Source organism: Eucyclogobius newberryi, unplaced genomic scaffold (assembly GCF_026437365.1).
Source record: "Eucyclogobius newberryi isolate DKJ021-1_F unplaced genomic scaffold, fEucNew1.0.hap1 SCAF_13, whole genome shotgun sequence".
In the NCBI taxonomy this organism is placed as follows: domain Eukaryota; kingdom Metazoa; phylum Chordata; class Actinopteri; order Gobiiformes; family Gobiidae; genus Eucyclogobius; species Eucyclogobius newberryi.
In genome coordinates this window covers 4,830,130-4,850,842 of record NW_027315757.1, presented here as the reverse complement: position 1 = coordinate 4,850,842, position 20,713 = coordinate 4,830,130, and the positions used below count along the sequence as shown (strand labels likewise).

Genomic DNA, 20,713 nt, shown 5'->3' with positions numbered 1-20,713 from the left:
GTGCTGTTAAACTTCAAATACCCTCTGCGTGCTGTCAGGCCGGGCATTGCCGGGCTTGAGGCCGCTGCAGTAGAGTCCCACGGCGGTCACCGCGCGGAATACACTCTCGGAGCTTTGTCTCATGTCTCGAATGGTGTCGGCTGCGTCAATCAGGTCCCGGTAGCGCTCGCCCACCATCTGCCGCAACTCCTCCTTCTTATGCTCGATGTCCCCGCGCACTCTCCGCTCCACCAGGCGGATGTCCTCGGTGCTGTAGCGCTCGAACAGCAGCGCGGGGTCATTCATGTCGGAGCCGCGCGCGGACACAGCAAACGAAGCCTCCACCGCCGCCATCCTTTGAAGAAAGCGACACACTTCCGTGTTTGTGTCAACGTCAGCGCGTTCTTCTTCGAATATATTCCGGCAGGCTGTACGCTGGTAAAGCGCAATGCTGCCCCCTCTGATTAGTATAGATCATTTCACTTTATAGTCTGGACTGGAGTGTAGGTAGGTGGATAGGAGAAACGTAATCACTGCTGTAAATTAACACCGAATTGCAGCCAGACGAAAACAACAAACGGTAAGCCCCAGACCAGCAAGTTCTCTAAACATATCTTGCCTTGTGCCACTATATTTTGGACAAGATAATTAGACCTGTTTTACAGTTTCCAACTGCCCACACTGAATAGGAGGAAGAAGAGGAAGAGGGGCAGGTGGAAGTGGAGAAGACAAAACACCAAAGAAGAAGATGGGGTGGAGGAAGACGAAAAGGATCTCATGTGCTTGGAATTCGTGGGCTTGGAACTCATGTGCTTTGAACTGAAGAATAAAGTCTAAAGAATAAAGTCTAAATAAACTTCGTTTTTGGACTACGACAGAGTCTGAGGACTACGAAACGTCTGAGGAATAAAGTCTGGCGGTAATGCAACACTCGGATGCCAACCGCCATAAAACAACAACAACAACAACAACAACAACAAGAACAAAGTCTAAAGAATAAAGTCTGAAGAAGAAGAATAAAGTCTAAAGCGCAAAGTCTGGCGGTAACGTAACGCTTGGATACCAGCTGCCATAAAACACCATAGAAGAAGAAGTAGAATATAACCAGTTTAACGTTGACCTAATATTTTTAGATAGGCTGCAAGCCCACAATGCCCCAGACTCATCCGTATTATTTTCACTTGATTAATTATTTTAGATGACAACAAAAGTCTGCTATTTCAAATTAAGGGTTGACAACCAAAATAGTGCCTCCCTTTAGTTTCCTTATCCCATTTCTTTTGCCACTGTTTATCCTCTAAACTCTTAAAAAGGCTGATGAACTCAAGCTTCCCAAAACAAATGTTGTATTCAACCTCATTCTGGAGAAGGGCCTCTTTTGCTAAATTATCTGCATCTCATTACCTCTCATATCTGTCCCATTTGATTCATCTGTAAAAATGTGATAGCTTGTCTCCCTATCAAGAGATGTAAATTAATTAACATAAGTTGGCTAACAACTCCCTTATTCTGTCCCAACATGTTGAGCTGAACTTCTGGTTCCCATGTCCGAGTTTATCTCACTGGTTAGATTAACTCGTCAGATGAGGGAGACAGGGTGGGGCGTTGGCTTCTATTCATTCCATGGCCTGGCTCCGATGAGGAAATGAGCGAACACGGAATTGTTTGTTTTTGTGCTTTCCACAAATGTTTCCAATCATTGCTTTCACAAGTGCTGTCCATGGATCTATTATATTATCTGGATAGGGTATGGCTAGCCGCAGCATGTCGCAACCATCCCCAGTGGCCACTCCATTGGTACTGCAGCCAAAGAGATCGTGCGGCCCAGAAAGCTTTTTTTCCCTAGAGCGCAATGTAACGAGAAACTGCTCGTGTTCGGCTGACAGGGGCCTACAGCTGACAGGGCGCCTACAGCTTTAAAAAATGTCGGATTTAGAGGCAATTCTTACATATTTTTGGGTCATTGACTTTTTCTAATTTTAAGATTCTTCAGTTGTCTTTAAAACACATTTTAAGCTGTTAGCTTCGGCTATGCTCTAGCCCAGCTCGTGCACTGATTGGTCAGAGCGGTGACCGTGTAGGTGACGTAAACAGGTCGAGATGCCGTGAGCGAGCTACAGGCGTAAAACTGGATCTTTAGGTTTAATAACAGAACATACAGTGACGTGCAGGGCCGGCCCAAGCCTTCAGGGGGCCCTAAGCGAAAACATTTTTGGGGGCCCCTCACCACGTCATCACAATCAGTTTTATTGCCATTGTCAGTAAACAATTCACATATGGGAACTTTCTTCAACGCAAACAAAGCGCACCCAAACTCCAGGGCATATGTTTGCCAGTTAATTTACTCTCAGCACCTCACAAGCTCAAATATTGATAACTTAAATCCCACAATGCAACTTGGTATTCCGCTGACATCACCTCTACTCCCTGTACAAAAAACACACGTCCCAGATACGTTTTTGGGCATATTTGTGGGCGTTAAGGGTCTACAGCCACATTAGCAGTTTAAATTAATGAACAGGGGGGGTCTGGGGGCTCTCCCAGAGATTTTCAAACCTTTTTGGGTCTTCTGGTGCATTTTAATGTGGTCCAGCCGGCTAAAATAAGAGTAAAATGTTGAGGTTGTAATGCTATAAAATGATGATGTGATGAAACTGTGCCAGGAGAAAATGACTAAAGCCAGTTATTAATACATTAGTACTAAATTACTCAATACAATATTGGCTATGAAAAATAATTATGATCAAATTGATTAATTTTAACTGAAAATGTAAAATTAATAGTTATCCTTACAAATTTATCTTTTACTGCTCCCAACTGTTACTTCTTGCTAAAGTGACAAAACAAGTTATATTAAATTAAACAAATGGCATAAGCATTGCTTGATAACACTCATAAAGCTACACAGTGCAAACATGTTATTCCCAGAGAATGAACAGAACGAGAAGTGAAGGTCCAAACCTAGCTATTGTGAAGAGACTGCGTTTCTGCAACTTTGTCACTTTTATATAAAAATATATAGTATTATTCTATAACAGACGTAATCATAATATGTCTGGTTATTTTTCACTATCAATTTATTATAATTTATAACAAATAGTCTAATGATGCTTTTTAAATGAATTTAAATGTTTTATTGCTCTATTAAAAGTTAATTACAATATAAATGTTTGTTCTGATCAGAACATCACACACTGGACTCCTGCGTGAAACAATGCTGCGATGTGATTGGCTGATGGACCTGACGTGCATAAACCTTTACGTTCCTCTTATTGCACTTTAAGAAGTCAAAGTCAAACAGACATCACGAGTCACGATTGATCTCACACATGGTGATGTGAGAGAGAGGGACGCAAACTCAAACCCGCTCATCTCTGACTGAGGCTGCACAGGGGCCCTGCTCAGGGGCCCGGGACAGGGGCCGCACACTGTTCACTCCAAAGTCTCACGTCAGAGGTTCTGGACGAGACGGCGCTCGTCCGGACCGGATCTCCGTCCTATTAGTGACCCGGGGCTTAAGCCCCTCACCGGCCTCACCTGCAGCTGACACTCCCGGGCTGGTGTAAATGTTAAGCTCATTATCTTTCATTCACACATATTGTGCGCGGGGCAGAGCTCTCGTCGCCTCCAGCCTGAGCAAACTAACGTGACAGAATCGTGTTGTTTCAAACAGCAGCATTAACCGTCTCTTTGTAAGATAAGTTCAATACCTGGAGAGTGTTGTTGAGTTTGCAGTTTCTTTACATTGTCAAGAAGTTTCTTCTTTAGTTTTTCGGCATCGGGGGATATATTCCTCTGGACATGAGGACCACGCAGGGACCACGTTGTGTTGTGTTTATGATTTGCTCTCGTTCTCCTCGCGCACAATGAAGTTGTTGTTGTTGTTGTTGTTGTTTTATGGCGGTTGGCATCCGAGTGTTGCATTACCGCCAGACTTTATTCCTCAGACGTTTCGTAGTCCTCAGACTCTGTCGTAGTCTGTAAAAGTACTCCTCCCATTGCTTTGGTGTTACAAAGCCCATGAGGTCATGATATGTCTTTGTGACTAGAATAGTTGTTGTTGTTGTTGTTGTTGTTGTTTTATGGCGGTTGGCATCCGAGTTGTTGCATTACCGCCAGACTTTATTGTTGTGTCAGAGACCAACCGGCTTTATTCCAGGGAGACTCTTCTTCATCTTCCTCTCCCTCTTTGACGTTCGGTGCTTTGTTGTTGTTGTTGTTGTTGTTGTTGTTTTATGGCGGTTGGCATCCAATTGTTGCATTACCGCCAGACTTTATTCCTCAGACTTTTCGTAGTCCTCAGACTGTCGTAGTCCGTAAAAGTACTCCTTCCATTGCTTTGGTGTTACAAAGCCCATGAGGTCATGATATGTCTTTGTGACTAGAATAGTTGTTGTTGTTTCAGAGACTACGACAACAGATGCAACACTTGGATGCCAACCGCCATTATTGTACAAAACTGTGAGGAGACCTTGCTCAACACCCGGTCTGGAGAGACGGGAGATGGCGGAGGAGAGTGGATCGGGGATGGAAGAGGTTCTGGACGGCGTGGAGGAGCAGCCTTTTCTGCCTGCACGTGCCCGGAAACGTAAAAAGTCCCTTAGCTCGTCCGAGGGTTCTGGGAATGAGCAGCAGGATGAGGCTGAAGCTATTGATGTCCGGGGTGAGAGCAGAGACTGTAAGGTGATCATAAAGCTTGCACAGGATAGTGCATCCTTTAAGGAGTGGAATTCAGTGGCATTGTCAAAGAGCCTAACTGTAGCTGTGGGAGTGATCAAGAGTGCGAGTGTCCTTAGAGATGGCTCGCTGCTGGTCGTGTGCAAGGACGCGGCTCAGCAACGGAAGGCGATTGGAACTAAACGTCTGGGTGGAAAGAACATTCTTGTGTCTAATGCTGAAAGAAACACGGTCAGAGGAGTTATCGTAGGTGTCCCTACGGCGACGTCTGTGGATGAAGTTAAGGAGAATTTGACGGGAGTTACGGTGGTGGACGCTAGACGTTTGAAGGTGACCCGGTCTGGGGTGGGATGTGACAGCTTGTCGGTAATGGTAACACTTGAAGGGAGGTGCCTGCCTAGTAAGGTGTTCATTGGGTACATGTGCTATAGCGTCAGGCCATATGTTCCGCCGACCCTGCGTTGCTTTAAGTGCCAGCGCTTTGGGCATATTGCAGCGGTCTGTAGAGGGAGGCAAAGGTGTGGTAAATGTGCAGGAGATCATGAGTATGGGAAGTGTGACGTGGGTGCAAAACTGAAGTGCTGTAACTGGGGAAGAACATAGCTCTGCCTACGGGGGATGCAGGTTTAGCAAAAGAGCTGCTGAGGTGCAGAAAATAAAGGTCTCTCAAGGTATATCCTATGCAGATGCAGTCAAGAAAGTTTCAAGTAACGAGTTTAGAGTAAATACAGAGAGAGGAGCCAGCGCTGCTCCCAGCCAGGGCGAAATGAGAAAGGCCAGCGTGGCTCCCAAGAAGTGTGAAGGTTTCAAGAGTGGAGGTCCCAAGTGTGCAGGTTCCAGAATTAATGAGAATACCCTGGTTGTGGATAGAGAGGTTTTTTGTACTCTTTATGGTGGATGTTGTAAACTGTGCTGCTCAGACTCAAAGCAGAACTGAAAGGATCAGGATCATTGCTAAAGCTGCAGGGAGATTCCTTGGAACAAAGGAGCTTGATTGGGCAGATATAGAAAACAGGCTAAAGGCGCTAAATGGGAGTCGGAGTGATGGGGGTCTGCTTGTGGGGAGTCAGAGTGATCAGAGTGACGAGATGGGGGTGGGGGTGGTCTCCTGTCCTCGTCCAGTCTCGTAGACGCACGGCTACCAAGTGGCGACATCAGTGGACATATTAAAGCCTATAGAATGAAGCCTGAAGAATAAAGCTGTACGGTGGAAGCACCGAACGTCAAAGAAGGAGAGGAAGATGAAGAAGAGTCTCCCTGGAATAAAGCCGGTTGGTCTCTGAAACAACAACTATTCTAGTCACAAAGACATATCATGACCTCATGGGCTTTGTAACACCAAAGCAATGGAAGGAGTACTTTTACGGACTACGACAGAGTCTGAGGACTACGACAAAGTCCGAGGAATAAAGTCTGGCGGTAATGCAACACGTGGATGCCAACCGCCATAAAACAACAACAACAACAACAACAACAACAACAACCGACCGGCTTTATTCCAGGGAGACTCTTCTTCATCTCCCTCTCCTTCTTTGACGTTCGGTGCTTCCACCGTACAGCTTTATTCTTTAGGCTTCATTCTATAGGCTTTAATATTTCCACTGATGTCGCTGCTTGGTAGCCGTGCGTCTACGAGACTGGACGAGGACAGGAGACCACCCCCACCCCCATCTCGTCACTCTGATCACTCTGACTCCCCAAAAGCAGACCCCCATCACTCCGACTCCCATTTAGCGCCTTTAGCCTGTTTTCTATACCTGCCCAATCAAGCTCCTGAAGAGAGATCATGTGATGTTGGTCTGGTCCGGAAATCGAACCCATGATCTCCTTCTTGGGAGGCAAGAGCGCTATCCGCCTTTGCCACCGTGCACCCCACTGAAAAATATAAAAAATATCAATTATATTAATATAAAATATTGTCATCTGGTAGGTATTATAAATCCTCTTTCCGTTTGGATCCAATATCGAACAACATTTTTTCAAATAAGAATGTCAAAATGTTCAGATGTTTGCCGTTCAGGAGTACACACACTCACAAACTGAGCTGGTGCGACGCAAATGATGTGTCACTCTCCCTCTGTTTATAACAAATACAACCCCCTGACGATGTGCTCTGTGCTTCCATATTCTCGATAATGTATGAAATGTATTTCTGAAACGTGTTTTAGACTCACAGATTCATTATAAAACCGCAGTAAAAGTTCACTCAGCGAGGCATCATTACATGTGCCGCATGTGCCTGTGTGGACTTCTTCGTTATTATTTTATATGTAGAATTTGGACAATATGGACGATTACATTTCCAAGTTAAAATGTTTCGCAAATCTGGATTTTCAATCAAAGCAAGAGGTTTTAACTAAAGGAAGACCTACACCGGAGTTGAACGGGCTGCTTCAGACGGAGTGATATCTCTAAAAACGCTTGCCCCAAATTTTTTTTTTGTGTTCACACTTTTTAAACGTATAGAATGCTCAGTCTAGTTTGTTTTGGGATGAGTTATGTCAGTCCTCTGACTCCGTTTGCCTCCGTTCATATATGAACAGAGGCAATGTTTCTTTAACATTTTTGATAACGTCAGTGATCAGTCCCCCCCCCCCCCCCCCCCCCCCAAAAAAAAAAAAAAAAAGAATTCTGCCAAGCAAAAACACATATACAACAATTTTTGTTAGATTTATTTGTCAATTCCAAAATAGTGTTTGGATACATAGAAGGGCCCTGTGTATAGCACACAAAAGGTGAGAAATGAAGGCAAGTCTCCTGCACAGCTTTTCCTCATTTTGGTCCAGAACGACCTGTTTAAGGTGATCTTTTGGGTCATTGGCGTTTGTAAATCTGACTCCGAAAGAGTCGTGCCTCACTAGCCCTGAACCTCACGCTTTTAAGTACCTTAAGTCAACAGGATTGATTGGGGAGGACTTAAGGCAGGGGTGTCCAAACTTTTTTCACAGAGGGCTGCATTTTGAAACTTAAACGGGGCAGAGGGCCACAAACAACTTGCCAATGTCGAATTTGTTGAATGACAAAGTGAATCATTCGAAAATTTTGCATTTGACGTAATTGCGATGAGCCTCCACACCTTTAATTAGACTTGGAACATTAATAATAGGCTGGTATAACATCCATATGCCTGAATTTTCCCAATTTCACAATAAAATGTACTACTTTTTGTTGTTTGGGCCGACATAGCAGGAAGCTGGAGGGCCAACAAAAATTGGTCTGAGGGCTGCATTTGGCCCCCGGGCCCTAGTTTGGACATGCCTGACTTAAGGACTGCTGAGGCCTTCCCGGCCCACACTCCATACCGGACGATGGCGGTAATGCACCTTTAATTGCGTGCATTACTAATACTAGAAGAAGAAGAAGAAGAAGAAGAAGAAGAAGAAGAAGAAGGAAAGAACACGCATGCGCACTGCTCGCTCGAGTGCAGATCGTGGACGCTTGTGGACACTTCTGGACGTATTTGTTCCCTCCGTGTCCCCGATTTGACCACGCTGTAAGACATGCCTTTGCCCGTGCAAGTGTTCAACTTTCAGGTGAGCCCCCAGTCTCTATGGAACCCTCCTGCGGGCCCCTAGAGCCACACACACCGGTACTTGTTAGCCTGCGCATCCGCAGAGTGCTAACACCGCTCTGCCAACGTTTGTGTTTATAATGTACCAACCCCAGCAGCCAGCGAAAACGTGATTTAATGTAATGCTGTGGTTTGTCGCTGACTAGTAGCCTACATTACATCCTGATAATTGTGGGTTCCATTAGCTCACTACGGATCTTCCTGATTCACTTTAAATGGCCCTAACGGGCCATTTGGATTGTGTCTTGTGTACTGCGTGTTCATGAGTCTACGGAGCTTTTTTCCTCTGGTTGAAGTGTATATCAGCTTCGGGTTTTACCATCAATATTGTAAAATGTTGTGCTGTTGGAAGAAAATAGTTGACATGTTGTTTACAGGGTTAGCGGATAACAACACTCTGGGTGCTAACTGGGTGTAACATTGAAGTATTGCAGTGGCGTGACATGCGAGGCGATCAAGGCAAGCAGTGATTGGCCAATACAATCTAGAATTACCGTGTGTCACAACTATAATTTTTGGCTGGAAGTCGTGTCTTTTAGTGGCCTCTACGGACCGCTGAGCAGTACTGAAGGAAGCTATGTCCTCAATAGTGATGGGTAGTCGAGGTGTGTGTTACACCTTCTCGATACTGTGTTGACACAGCATTGACACTGTGTTGGTGCACTCTATTGTGCCATCTGGTGTTCTAAAGAAGGTTAGCTTACTGCTTCTTATGCAGATACATTAACACAACACTAGGATATTTAATTCAAAAATCAGAATCAGAAAGGGGTTTATTGCCCTTATCGATGATCAGGATTCAAAGACTTGGCACTTGCTTTGGCATTAAGGTGCAACATACAACAATGAATAATAATAGTAGCAAAATATATCAAAAAAGACATACACAGACCTCTCACCTCGATTCTGGAGCCCAGAAACTAGACTTCTAACCTTAACCTTAACCCTAACAACTAACCTTAACGCCTAAACCTTAATGTTTAAACCCGAAAAAAAAAGAATTGTGCCAAAGCGGGAGTCAAACTCAGGACTTCAGACATCCGAGTCCGCGTCTCTAACCGCTGGGCCAACACACCTTGTAAAACAGTTTGCTGCGAGACAGAAAATATCTCCAGAATCGGGGTGACGGTCTGGGTAAAACTGCATGTTCAAAAAAGGGCACGCATAAACCTTTAGAATTTACAAATAAAGTAAAATAGATGTGGTTTGAATACATACACAAATTACAGTTGGTCAGAATAGTGCAAAAAAATGCAGTAAGATGAATGGTTATTGGTTTGAATAATCATTAAAGTGGCAGGTGTTAAGTATTCAACGGCAGAGAGAAAGAAACCGTTTTTATCGTGCAAGGTTCTGGTCCGGGAATGGACTGTAGCCTCCTGCCTAAAGGGATTGCCTGAAATAGTCTGGGAAGGCTGCGAGGCTGTGACTTTCCTGAAGTCTACGATCATCTCCACCCTCTGTCTTCTGGGCGTTGATCTCCAGATTGTTACCACTGCCTCAGGACACCAGCCAGTCCACCTCCCTCCTGTAGGCAGACTCATCCCCGTCCGAGATGAGCCCGATGAGGGTTGTGTTAATGCAAACTTGATCAGTTTTACGGAGTCGTGGCTGGAGGTGCAGCAGTTTGTGTTCAGGGAGAAGAGCAGAGGATACAGTACACAGCCCTGTGGAGCTCCTGTGCTAGGGCTGCAGCTATAAATTATTTTAGTAATCGAGTAATCTATCGATTCTTCTCTTCAATTAATCGAGGAATCGGTTAATTCTTTTGTACATTTGTAAACAATTAAAAAAATATATCATTTAATTATTTTTTAAATAAACCTTCTGGTTCATAGTAAGAAATAAATAACAAATAAGGAATTTTTGCTTAAATTAACAAATTTTATTCTTAGTTTCACATAAGAATTTCCCCAAAACAGCGACTTTTTTGTTTCATTTTCATTCCAAACTGTATATAAATAATATATATAAAAGACTAATTAAAGGTGGTATGGACGATTTTTTTCAGTACATTTTTATCATATTTCCTCGTGGCGTGGATAAATCATTTGTCCTGCCACGTATCAATCATAAAACGCACCTATCGCTCACCTGCAGCCGCGTGCGGTTCTTCCCCACGTTTCCGCGTGCCTAAGCGCATGGATCTATCATAATATAGTTCCCTCAGTGTACGGGGCAAAATGAAGACGGAGAAAGACAGTTAGAGCTGACGCAGAAGTGGACAGAAATCTACAGGAGACGAGCGATGCGATGCGCTCCGTTGCGCTAATAAACAAACACACGTGTGTGTTGTATCAGTCCGCACGGGGGAGTGCGCATGCGCACTTCCGCCTGCGTTCTCAAATCGCCGAAAAATCGTCCATTGCACCTTTAACTCGTTTCAGACTTGATCTTAATCTGATGTTGCGTCCCGATCAGTGATGGGATATACATTTTACTCTCATTAGTGTTACCAGCCTGGCTGGCCGTTTAAGAGAGAGGGGGGCATTGTGGGTACCCCGAAAGTGTGTTGGTGTTTTTTGTTGTGTTTTCGGGGCGCACGTGTGTCTACCTTTAAACGCCCCAGACGCGCCGTGCTCGATGCCGAAAATGCACGGAATGCACCACTAAAACGCTGAAATTGCGCCGCGGAAAACACAGGACGCGTTTGAGGCACGTTTACATAGACTTTGAATGTAAACTGGACTCTTTGGACACCCCGGTCGAGAGCTGGGTTGAAAAAATAGATTTTCCGATTTTTAATCAATTTGCATATTAATGACCGATTATCGATTTGTACCTCCAAAGATCGATATTTTTATTTTTTTTCCCTCCGTCTAAAAATAACTCAAACAATCATGGCGTCGGACAGAGATGGTAACGTTAGCGTAACACTTAAGACACCTGAGACACTGAAGGCGCCGATTTGGAGGAATTTCGGGTTCCGGGAAATAGAAGGGACCAACGAGCTGGACAAAAGTAAAGCGGTCTGCAAAAAGTGCGGAATTGAGGTAAAGCACTGTGGTAATACCACCAACTTAAAGAATCATCTGCGGCGGCATCACCCTAACCTGTCCTTGGGACCGCTTTTGGGTGAATTCTTAATTATTTTTAAGCATAATAATAATGTACTGGTTAGTGTCCCAGTAGGAATCCACTGTTGCAGATGTAGTCACCTCAATGATGTCCTCCATTTATTGTCCTGAATTATCTTTCTTGAAGGTAGATTGACCCTTAACCTTCATCAGTCTTCCATCAGTAACTACCAATACTTGTAAGATTTGCTGTTTAAAATTGATATAATACTAGTTTTAATATGTTGCTTCTCTACACAGTCATGAAGTGAAGGAAACGGTTCAAATACATTTTTCATTTTTAATAACATTAACCCCCGGATCGGATCGGAGAAAATCGAAAAAAAAAAACGATTTTGAAACGTAAAAATCGGAATCGAATCGATTCTTGAAATTTGAATCAAAACCCAGCTCTACCCCGGTCTTTGGGCCCCTTTATGCTCTCATCAAGCAAACGAGTCAAATGCCTCCTCAGCCTCTACTGCGGTTAGGAGATTACTGGGCAGGGGAAGAATGTAACGAGTGTTTGATGAAAACCACAGTAGAAGTCTTCCACCGCCGTATAATGCATGAATGGATCACGACCTTTTACACTTTGCTTATTTGTTTACATGTCTGCTGGGTATTTTAAGTTGAGCTGCTATTTTTCATTCATTCATTTTCTACCGCTTGTTCCCTTTCGGGGTTGCGGGTGACTGGAGCCTATCCCAGTGACTTTGGGCCTAAGGCTGCTATTTTTATTTAATTCAAATTTTGCACTATTATTTCTTATTCAAGCTACCTCATGGAAATGTGCACTGTAAATAATACAATAAAAGCTGGGAACAACCTGTTTATGTTTGTACATTTGTAATTTCTTTTAATGTGTTAAAGTATCGGATCAGGACTCGGTATCGGCAGATACTCAAAATCGGATGACTTGTTATCGTATCAGGGCCAAAAAAAACGGATCGGAACATTCCTACTGTAAACCGTGACCGTAGCCTTAAAAATAACTTGTTTGTAAAACGTTATGTTGAGTGAGACTACTGATCCCTGGTGTTTTGAACTCTGCATTTTGTCTTTTTGCAGCATTAGCTCCATGTGCCGTTCACCTTTTACAGCTGCAGCTTTTGACTGTAGTTTTGCAAGTGTCTTTCACTTCCTCAGGTGACAGAAATAAAAGGGATTTAAATTCAGGGTCTAAAGCTGAGGACATGCGTGGGAGATCTTTTGCCACTTCAGATTGATACCTCTTAGAAAGGTCTTGATTGATGGCTCCTTTTAATCTTTAGAACTAGAACAGAATCTTTTTCAGTGCTGGTTGTGTCTTGCAACAGTTGGGCATGAAGAGAGCAACCATTGAAATGATGGGATTCTTTTCTTCACACATGATGTGTTGCCACAAGCATTGGTCTTCAATAGAGATGCACCGATTCCAAAATCTTGGCCGATACCGATTTCCGTTTTTTTTAAGGTCTGACCTGCCAAAACCGATTTTTCCGATACCGATTTTCTATCTAGCCACTGATTTTCCCACAAACTACCCAGTATTTTATGAAAAAGTTGCATGTATACAGGACACACGTTTTATAATATAAAATGTAATTTATTTTGTGGAAAAAAAAAAAAACTATATATATAAATACAGAACTATATACTAACTAATATGGCCTGGAGAAGAGTGGGGGACACAGAGGAAAAAGGAGTCCATTTCTCCTGCAGAAGATGCAGCTCCAATGGTTCCAGATTGAAATCAAATGAACTATTTTCATATAGTAATTTATACATTTGTAATTTTACACATTCTTTTGAATGAGCTGGAACCCTCTACAGGAGAGGAAGCAGGTGGAACATGAGGAGGGTCAGTCCCAGAGCGCTGCCAGCACCTCCCTCTCAAAGCTGGAGGACTCTGGCTCCAGCACCTCCCTCTCAAAGCTGGAGGACTCTGGCTCCAGGACCTCTTCCTCGTGGTTCTACAAAAAAAAAAAACACATTGCAATTTAGATGACACAGGCTAAAAAACTAATTGTAATCCAACCAAATGCTTTTACACCTGGTGGGTGCAGCAGAAGGGCCAGCATCCCCTCAAGGAGCAGGAGCAGCAGGGGCAGGAGCAGCAGGAGCAACAGGAGCAGGAGCAACAGGGAGGGCTGAAGGCAAATCCAGATCTTAAAGAACATTGTACAGCAGTTATATTTGAGCCCAGTACATTTACTGCAATATTATTCAAACTTTTACTATTATAATACAGTATATTAAATGAGGCACATGTTGCCAATATCATTTTCCGGTTTCATCAGCTCTTTGATAACTTCACACACTCACTAGAAGCACAATGAGCTGTGCACTATAGATTCTAGTGCACTATAGATTCTAGTGCACTATAGATTCTAGTGCACTATAGATTCTAGTGCACAGCTGATTGTGTAAACATTTCTTTGAGGCTATGGGACAATTAAATAGTCCTGACATTAGATTGTAGTCACTCATTTCGCTGTTCCGAGTCAGTAATTTAAGTTTTGTATCTACGCAATGTGATCTCAAATGCATCAAAGTATTTTTAAAGTCTCATTTCAGCTGGTTGAGATCTCTTGTTAGCATTAACTCGTAGCTCTCTGCTAGTTGAGCAGAACAACAACAACTAACTCTTCTGACAGCCCTGCTGCTGCTTCTTCTGGCCCCTTCATGTGTCCCTACTCTTCTGTAGATAACTCTGAATAAACACATTAACTCGTCAAACACAAACCAGCGCAAATTATTTTGACCGCATCAACTATCAACATGTCGATTGTAATTGTCTCAAAGTTGTAATAACTTACCCCACAGTCCAGTCTCCTCTGATCCTCCTCCAGGCTCGCTCCTTCTGGTGTTCCACCAAAGTTGAACAAATCTGAACTTTTATGCAACGAACGATTTTAACGCCTTGAAGCTTATGCTTGTCAAAGCATCTAGAGCGGAAAACGGCAAAACGCACCCTCCGCGCTCCGCGGCGAAAAAGCAGGAATCGCGCCGCGGGAAACGCAGGAGGTGTTCGACGCGCGTTTACATAGACTTTAATGTAAACTGGACACTTTGGCCGCCGCACTCTGAAAGAGTCTTGTAAGTTTTTAGCTGTTTTGCGCTGGGCACGTCGTGCTGCTGAGCTAGATCTATCTATATCTATATCTATATATATATATATATATATATATATATGTAGTAGTTGGGGTTAATGTGGATAATTAAACATAACTACTACACGTCGGTGTAATCCCTCATTCGTCCAGGCGTGTTCCATAGTAGAAAAAGCTTCAGTTGTAGTCATCTGGACTCAGTTTGAAAAAATAGACGTTTCGACTCTCATCCAAGAGTCATTGTCAATAAAAGAATTTAGATCGAGAACTCCGATATTAATACTGTTCTGTGGTAAGACCCGCCCATTGGGAGGAGCCTTCCTGAAGTAGAAAGAGTTGTTTGTTTCAGCAGAAACTCCCCCCTTGTATCTACCGAGCTAGCCTATTCAGAATTTTAATGGCCTTTTAGAATCCTCTTTGCCTTTGTGAGACCCTGGCTCAACCACCCTGGGTACCTGATTAGCATCTAAGTGTCCTGGTCCTGGTCCTCTACCTTTCCAGGGGTTCAGTATCCCATTATAGATACCAGGAAGATTGAATCTTAGCCCTCCATTTCTGTTTAAAGAAGGTCTTTCTTTTTTAACAAAAATAGCTTCCTTGACTCCTCTTTCAAACCATCTTTTCTCCCTGCTTAAAACCTTCACCTCACCGTCTTCAAACGAGTGATTAGAGGCTTCAAGATGGAGATGCACGGCACTCTGTGGTCCTGAACTTGTAAGATAAGATAAGATAAGATATTCCTTTATTGTCCCACATGGGGAAATTTCATTGGTGCAACGCAGGTAGATACAGAGGTAGATACAGAAGAACAGATCACTTATAGGAAGTCTGAAAAACACTTTCAGTAGAAGATCTCCTATAAATAAATAAAAACTCCCATAGACAAATAAATACATAAATACCATTGCATGTGATCACGACAGTAATTGCACATGAATATGTGTCACGACAGCACATAGATTGCACATGAATTTCACAGTAATTGCACATGAATTGCACATGAATTCGAACAGCAATTGCACATATGACAGAATTGCACATCAGTATTAGGTTAGGTCAGTATTGCGAGTGTTCAGTACTAACAGTTTTTGTTATAAAGTCTGACAGCAGCAGGAAGGAAAGACCTACGGAACCTTTCCTTCACACAGCGAGGGTGGATCAGTCTCTCACTGAAGCTGCTCTCCAGAGCGGAGAGAGTGTCCTGCAGGGGGTGACACTCATGGTCCAGCATAGATGTGAATCTAGCCAGGACCCTCCTGTCCCCCACCTCCTGCACCGAGTCCAGAGCACAGCCCAGGACGGAGCTGGACTTCTTGATGACTCTGTCCAGCCTCTTCCTCTCCCTCTCAGTGATGCTGCTGCTCCAGCAGGCCACACCATACAGGAGGGCTGATGCCACCACAGAGTCGTAGAAGGTCTTCAGGAGTGGCCCTGTCACTCCAAAAGACCTGAGTCTCCTCAGGAGGTAGAGCCGACTCTGGCGCTTCCTGTACAGTGCGTCTGTGTTATGAGTCCAGTCCAGTTTGTGGTTCAGATGAACACCCAGGTACTTGTATGAGTCCACTCTCTCAATGTCCCGTCCCTGGATGTTCACTGGTGAGGGGGCAGTGGGGTGGCGTCTGCGGAAATCCACCACCATCTCCTTGGTCTTCCCCGCGTTGATGAGGAGGTGGTTCCGCTGACACCAGTCCACAAAGTCCTGCGCCAGTCCTCTGTACTCCGCGTCATCGTCGTCCGTGATGAGTCCGATGATGGCAGAGTCGTCAGAGAACTTCTGCAGGACACAGCTGTCCGTGTCATGTCTGAAGTCTGCAGTGTAAAGGGTGAAGAGAAAGGGCGCGAGGACAGTGCCCTGGGGCGCCCCCACACTGCAGGTCCGAGTGTCAGACACACAGTTCCGGGCTCTCACAAACTGGGGTCGGTCTGTGAGGTAGTCCAGGATCCACTCTGCCAGGTCATACTCCACACCAGCCGTCTCCAGCTTGTCCCTCAGGAGCAGCGGCTGGATGGTGTTGAAGGCGCTGGAAAGATGCTGTGACAGTCAGTGGTTGGCAGGGGGACCGTGTGCTGGGGGGATGGGTGAGTCCAGGCGAAGTGGGGAGCTGATGGTCCGGGGCAGATAAGCGAAGAGGAACAGATGCAGGGCATTGTCCAGCTGTGGAAGAGGGAGCATGCAGCTGTGCAGGGGGAGGGGCGGGTGACCGATCAAACCTCAAGAAGTGAGCATTTAAATCATTCACCCACTGTAGATCCCCCTCTGTCTGGGCAGGGGGGATTTTGAAGCCCGAGATGGTTTTCAGGCTCCTCCACACTCCCTGAATGTTCTTTTGCTGCAGCTGCTCCTCCATCCTCCTCTTGTAGCCGGCCTCAGCCTGCCTGATCTTCCTCCTCAGCTCCTTCTGAACAGTCCTCAGCTCCTCCTTGTTCCCTGACCTGAATGCTCTCTTCTTCTCCTTCAGCAGAGCCTTCAGTTCACGGTTAATCCATGGCTTGTTGTTTGGAAAACACCGCACCGTCCGGGAGGGAACAATGTTCTCAAAACAGAAGTTGATGTAGTCCGTGATGCACTCTGTGATGGTGTTGATGTCCTCCCCATGTGGGTCATAAAGCTCAGTCCAGACAGTGGTGCTGAAGCAGTCCCTCAGAGCCTCCTCGCTCTCAGCAGACCACATCCTCACCACACGGGGCACCACAGGCTGCCTGCGCACGATGGGTTCATACACAGGCCTCAGATGTACAAGGTTGTGGTCCGAGCTGCCCAGGGGAGGGAGGGGGGAAGAAGAATAAGCCTCCTTGGTGTTGGCAAAAAACAAGTCCAATGTTCTATTCTCTCTGGTGGGGCAGGTAACATACTGGGTGTATGTTGGTAGAACAGAAGAGGGAGAAGCGTGGTTAAAGTCACCAGAGATGAGGAAGAGAGCCTGTGGATGCTTTGTTTGCAGCCTACAAGTGCAGGAGAGCAGTGTTTCACAAGCATTTTCAGCATTGGCAGACGGGGCCACATAGACTGCGATCAAAATCACATGTGAGAACTCCCGGGGCAGATAATATGGCCTTGTATTTCTTCTGTGCTGATAAAGCCTCTTGTGTAGAGGCTGTTTTGTCTCACCTATGTACCGTTCTTTACAGCTTTCTTCACTGCATTGGATCGAATAAACTACATTGCTCTGTTTTTGAGTCGGCAACTTGTCCTTAGGGTGAACCAGTTTTTGTCTTAAAGTGTTTCCTGGTTTAAAATAAACAGGGACTTCAACAGACAACACAAAGTCCCTGTTTATTTAAACAAGTTCTGCTTCTCCAAGCCAAAGGAGTTTTTCCACATTATCTTTTACAATCTGGTGAAAGCTTTATACATTTTTTGTAATCTATACTTTGAATCTAAGGTCACTTCTATTTGGTACAAAACCTTCAACATCTTTGTTCAGTTTGTATGTTTTGATTAGCTCCTTCCATGCAGGCTTTTAGATAGGATTTGAAAGCACCCCGTCCAAATAATTTTGTCCGCGAGCGCCGACTATGGAAAGCTAAAATTATGATCGCACTCCGCCACTTGCATTCGAAAATGCCCCTCCACATTTTAAAATACCCCGTCCAAAATACGGGAAGACGGCCCCCTATCTAAAAGCCTGCTTCTATGTTTTAAGCACAGATTTTACCCAGGGATTCTCGACTTCCTCCAAAGGGCTTAACCGTTTTTCATCTGCCAGTAAGGCATGTACAGGAACCCCCCCCCGGCACAACATTAATCTCAATATTTTTCCATTGAGCTTCATACTCTGGATCACACCGTTACAACAATGCTTTGATTTGAGCTGAAATAAAGTAATTCTTCAGCCAAGGTAAACCTTCATTTTCCCTTTGTAGAGTTTTAAATCGGATTCGAGGTTTCTTGCCTTGCCATCCAAATCTTGAGATTGTTATATTACACTCCTCAAAACAGCCGATTGGGGATGGAAATTGGAAGGGCATGAAACAGATTTTTTTTTTGAATCTGGGCAAAACAGTAATTTTTATAGTTTCAATCTATGGTATAAAAGTAAATCCAAGCAGCATCCAGACTTACTATTACAGCTGTGTTTTGTTGTTTTCGTATAGGGTTCAATATGTGTAAAGATAGTCTTATATTATCTTGTGTTTGTCATTATCAGGGCTCAGATTAAGGATTGTCTCTGTATAGCAGTGCTGCTAAACAAGCTGTTAAATTTTTCAAATTTGTTTTGCAATTTGATAAGTTGCATAACAAAATACAAAAATGACAATAATTTCCATTCATGTAACAAGATTATTTATTTCAAATGTATTTGTAAATATTCTATTTTTTTTTTTAACTCTTTACAAATTAACTTGTAAACACTTACATTTTTTTCAAAATAAAACCGAAAACTTATCAAATTAGTTACAAATTCTTTACAACTTTCTTCCAAATCATCATCATCATCAATCAGATGACTATTTGCAGGTGTCTCATTTACATATTAATTGTCTTTACACTTACAAAAAATATGTATTAAGCTTCTGATGGAAAAATAAAGCTTGCTGTTGTGTGGTTTGAAAACGAGGTTGTAGTCACTTGGCAGTGTAAATGAGTATTTTGGCATGTGAATGATCTGCAAAGACTTGTGCGTTTTGGAGCTATTGAACGGAAGTCCGAATCTGTGAATATGACGCAAACTTTACCGGACTGTGGCTCCTCCCCCTCTCCCGTTTTCAGACTCGCTATCTGAGACAGCAGCGGGACCTGGTCAAGTCAACACATCATCCTACATTGTGTCATGCTGTTGTTGACAATCGATTGACAAGTGATCAGTGCTTTTTTTAGGCGCTTTGGTTATACAATTAACCTGTTCACATCCACCCGCCCGTCCGCGGGCGAAAACCTTTTTTTTTAAAAAGTTCTATTACATCATCACTTTTATTTTCGTTGTCAATACCAGCAAGTTATACATCATTTACAGTGAACAGCATAAACACACAATGAAGTATGTCTTGCTTAGGACCTTTACAAATTGACAATATTCAGGCAAGACTAAAAAAAAAGGATGTATTTTGTATGTTTGGGCTTCTGTAGTGTGAGTTCTGAAGCCCTGAAAGTGGTATATGCACATCTGCAGAAACTAGAAGGCCTAAGCTTTGTAATGATGAGTCACAGTCACATGTGGAACATAAGATCCTCTTTTAATAAGCAATGCCATTTGGGTATGTCCAACCATTGTGCACAGGGCGAAATAGGCGGATGGTAACAGGTTAAACACAATTTTTTGTGATTTGCTCTATATTTTCTCCCTCTCATTCGTCTAATTGGTTAGCCTCAGTCATGAGTGGTGACGGGTGGATTTAACCATTAACTGAAGTGTGTGTGTGCTCTGAGATGAAGCAGACTGATCTGGTGTTGACATAGCAGTGTTTTGTTTTGACTCAGGGAGCAGTGGAGCCCATGCAGATTGATGCAGACCCCCAGGACGACCAGCAGAATGCTCCCGACACAAACTACATTGTGGAAAACCCATCACTGGTATTTATTACTTTGAAATATACAAATAAAATGTCATCACATCATCATAAAGGAACATACAAACCAAATAAATAATTATTCAAACCCTGTTAAAATAAAGTGAATTAAAGTACCCAACTTTATTTCTAGTATTTTGTAAAGCAGTTTAAATAATTACTTCCTCCTTTCATGGTTTCTAAACCAGGTAGCCCACCGTTGGTGGCGCCTTTTTAAAAAAGTTACAAAGTGTTATTTCTGATTCTAAAACCTCAACTAATATTTTTTTATCGCATTCATGTTAAAGGGACATTTCCTCTGAATATTGTTATCTGGATACTACACAATATAATTTTTATTTTTTGTAAATATATTGCATCCACATTATTGCAGTTATGACCCAAATACTTTTGATTTTTTTTTTAACAAATTACTCTGATTTTCTTTCATTAAAAAAGCAGCCTTAATTGTGTTATGTTTGGGTATCACTGAAAGCACTATCAACCATACAGTGTGTCCTTCTGTCTGCCTTCTGTGTGTGCAGGACCTGGAGCAGTATGCCACCAGCTACAGTGGGCTGATGCGCATCGAACGGCTGCAGTTCATTGCAGAGCATTGCCCTCAGCTCCGGGTCGAGGCCCTGAAGATGGCCCTCACCTTTGTACAGAGAACTTTCAACGTGGACACCTATGAAGAGATCCACCGCAAGCTGACTGAAGCCACACGCTTAGAAAGGCACGCATAACCAGTTACTTTAATTCACCATGGTTGATTGAATTAACAATGATAATTTGTGTGGACCAGAAGTTTCACTTCATTATGATGGACATGGTGATCCGGTGCAACA

At 43.6% G+C, this 20,713-nt stretch overlaps 2 protein-coding genes across 2 annotated transcripts in view; one reads left to right on the top strand and one right to left on the bottom strand.

Annotated features, from left to right (window-relative positions):
* Window positions 1-354, bottom strand: part of cog1 (component of oligomeric golgi complex 1) — a 45,042-nt gene extending 44,688 nt beyond the window's left edge. The window contains exon 1 of the mRNA XM_072442278.1: window positions 22-354. Coding sequence (XP_072298379.1) covers window positions 22-333 — 312 coding nt within the window. The 5' untranslated portion in view covers window positions 334-354. The remainder of the gene's footprint in view (window positions 1-21) is intronic.
* A 7,728-nt stretch (window positions 355-8,082) lies between these two features.
* Window positions 8,083-20,713, top strand: part of gps1 (G protein pathway suppressor 1) — a 32,314-nt gene continuing 19,683 nt past the window's right edge. Inside the window, exons 1-3 of the mRNA XM_072442368.1 lie at window positions 8,083-8,189; window positions 19,798-19,890; window positions 20,411-20,601. Of these exons, the coding sequence (XP_072298469.1) occupies window positions 8,157-8,189; window positions 19,798-19,890; window positions 20,411-20,601 (317 nt within the window). The 5' untranslated portion in view covers window positions 8,083-8,156. The remainder of the gene's footprint in view (window positions 8,190-19,797; window positions 19,891-20,410; window positions 20,602-20,713) is intronic.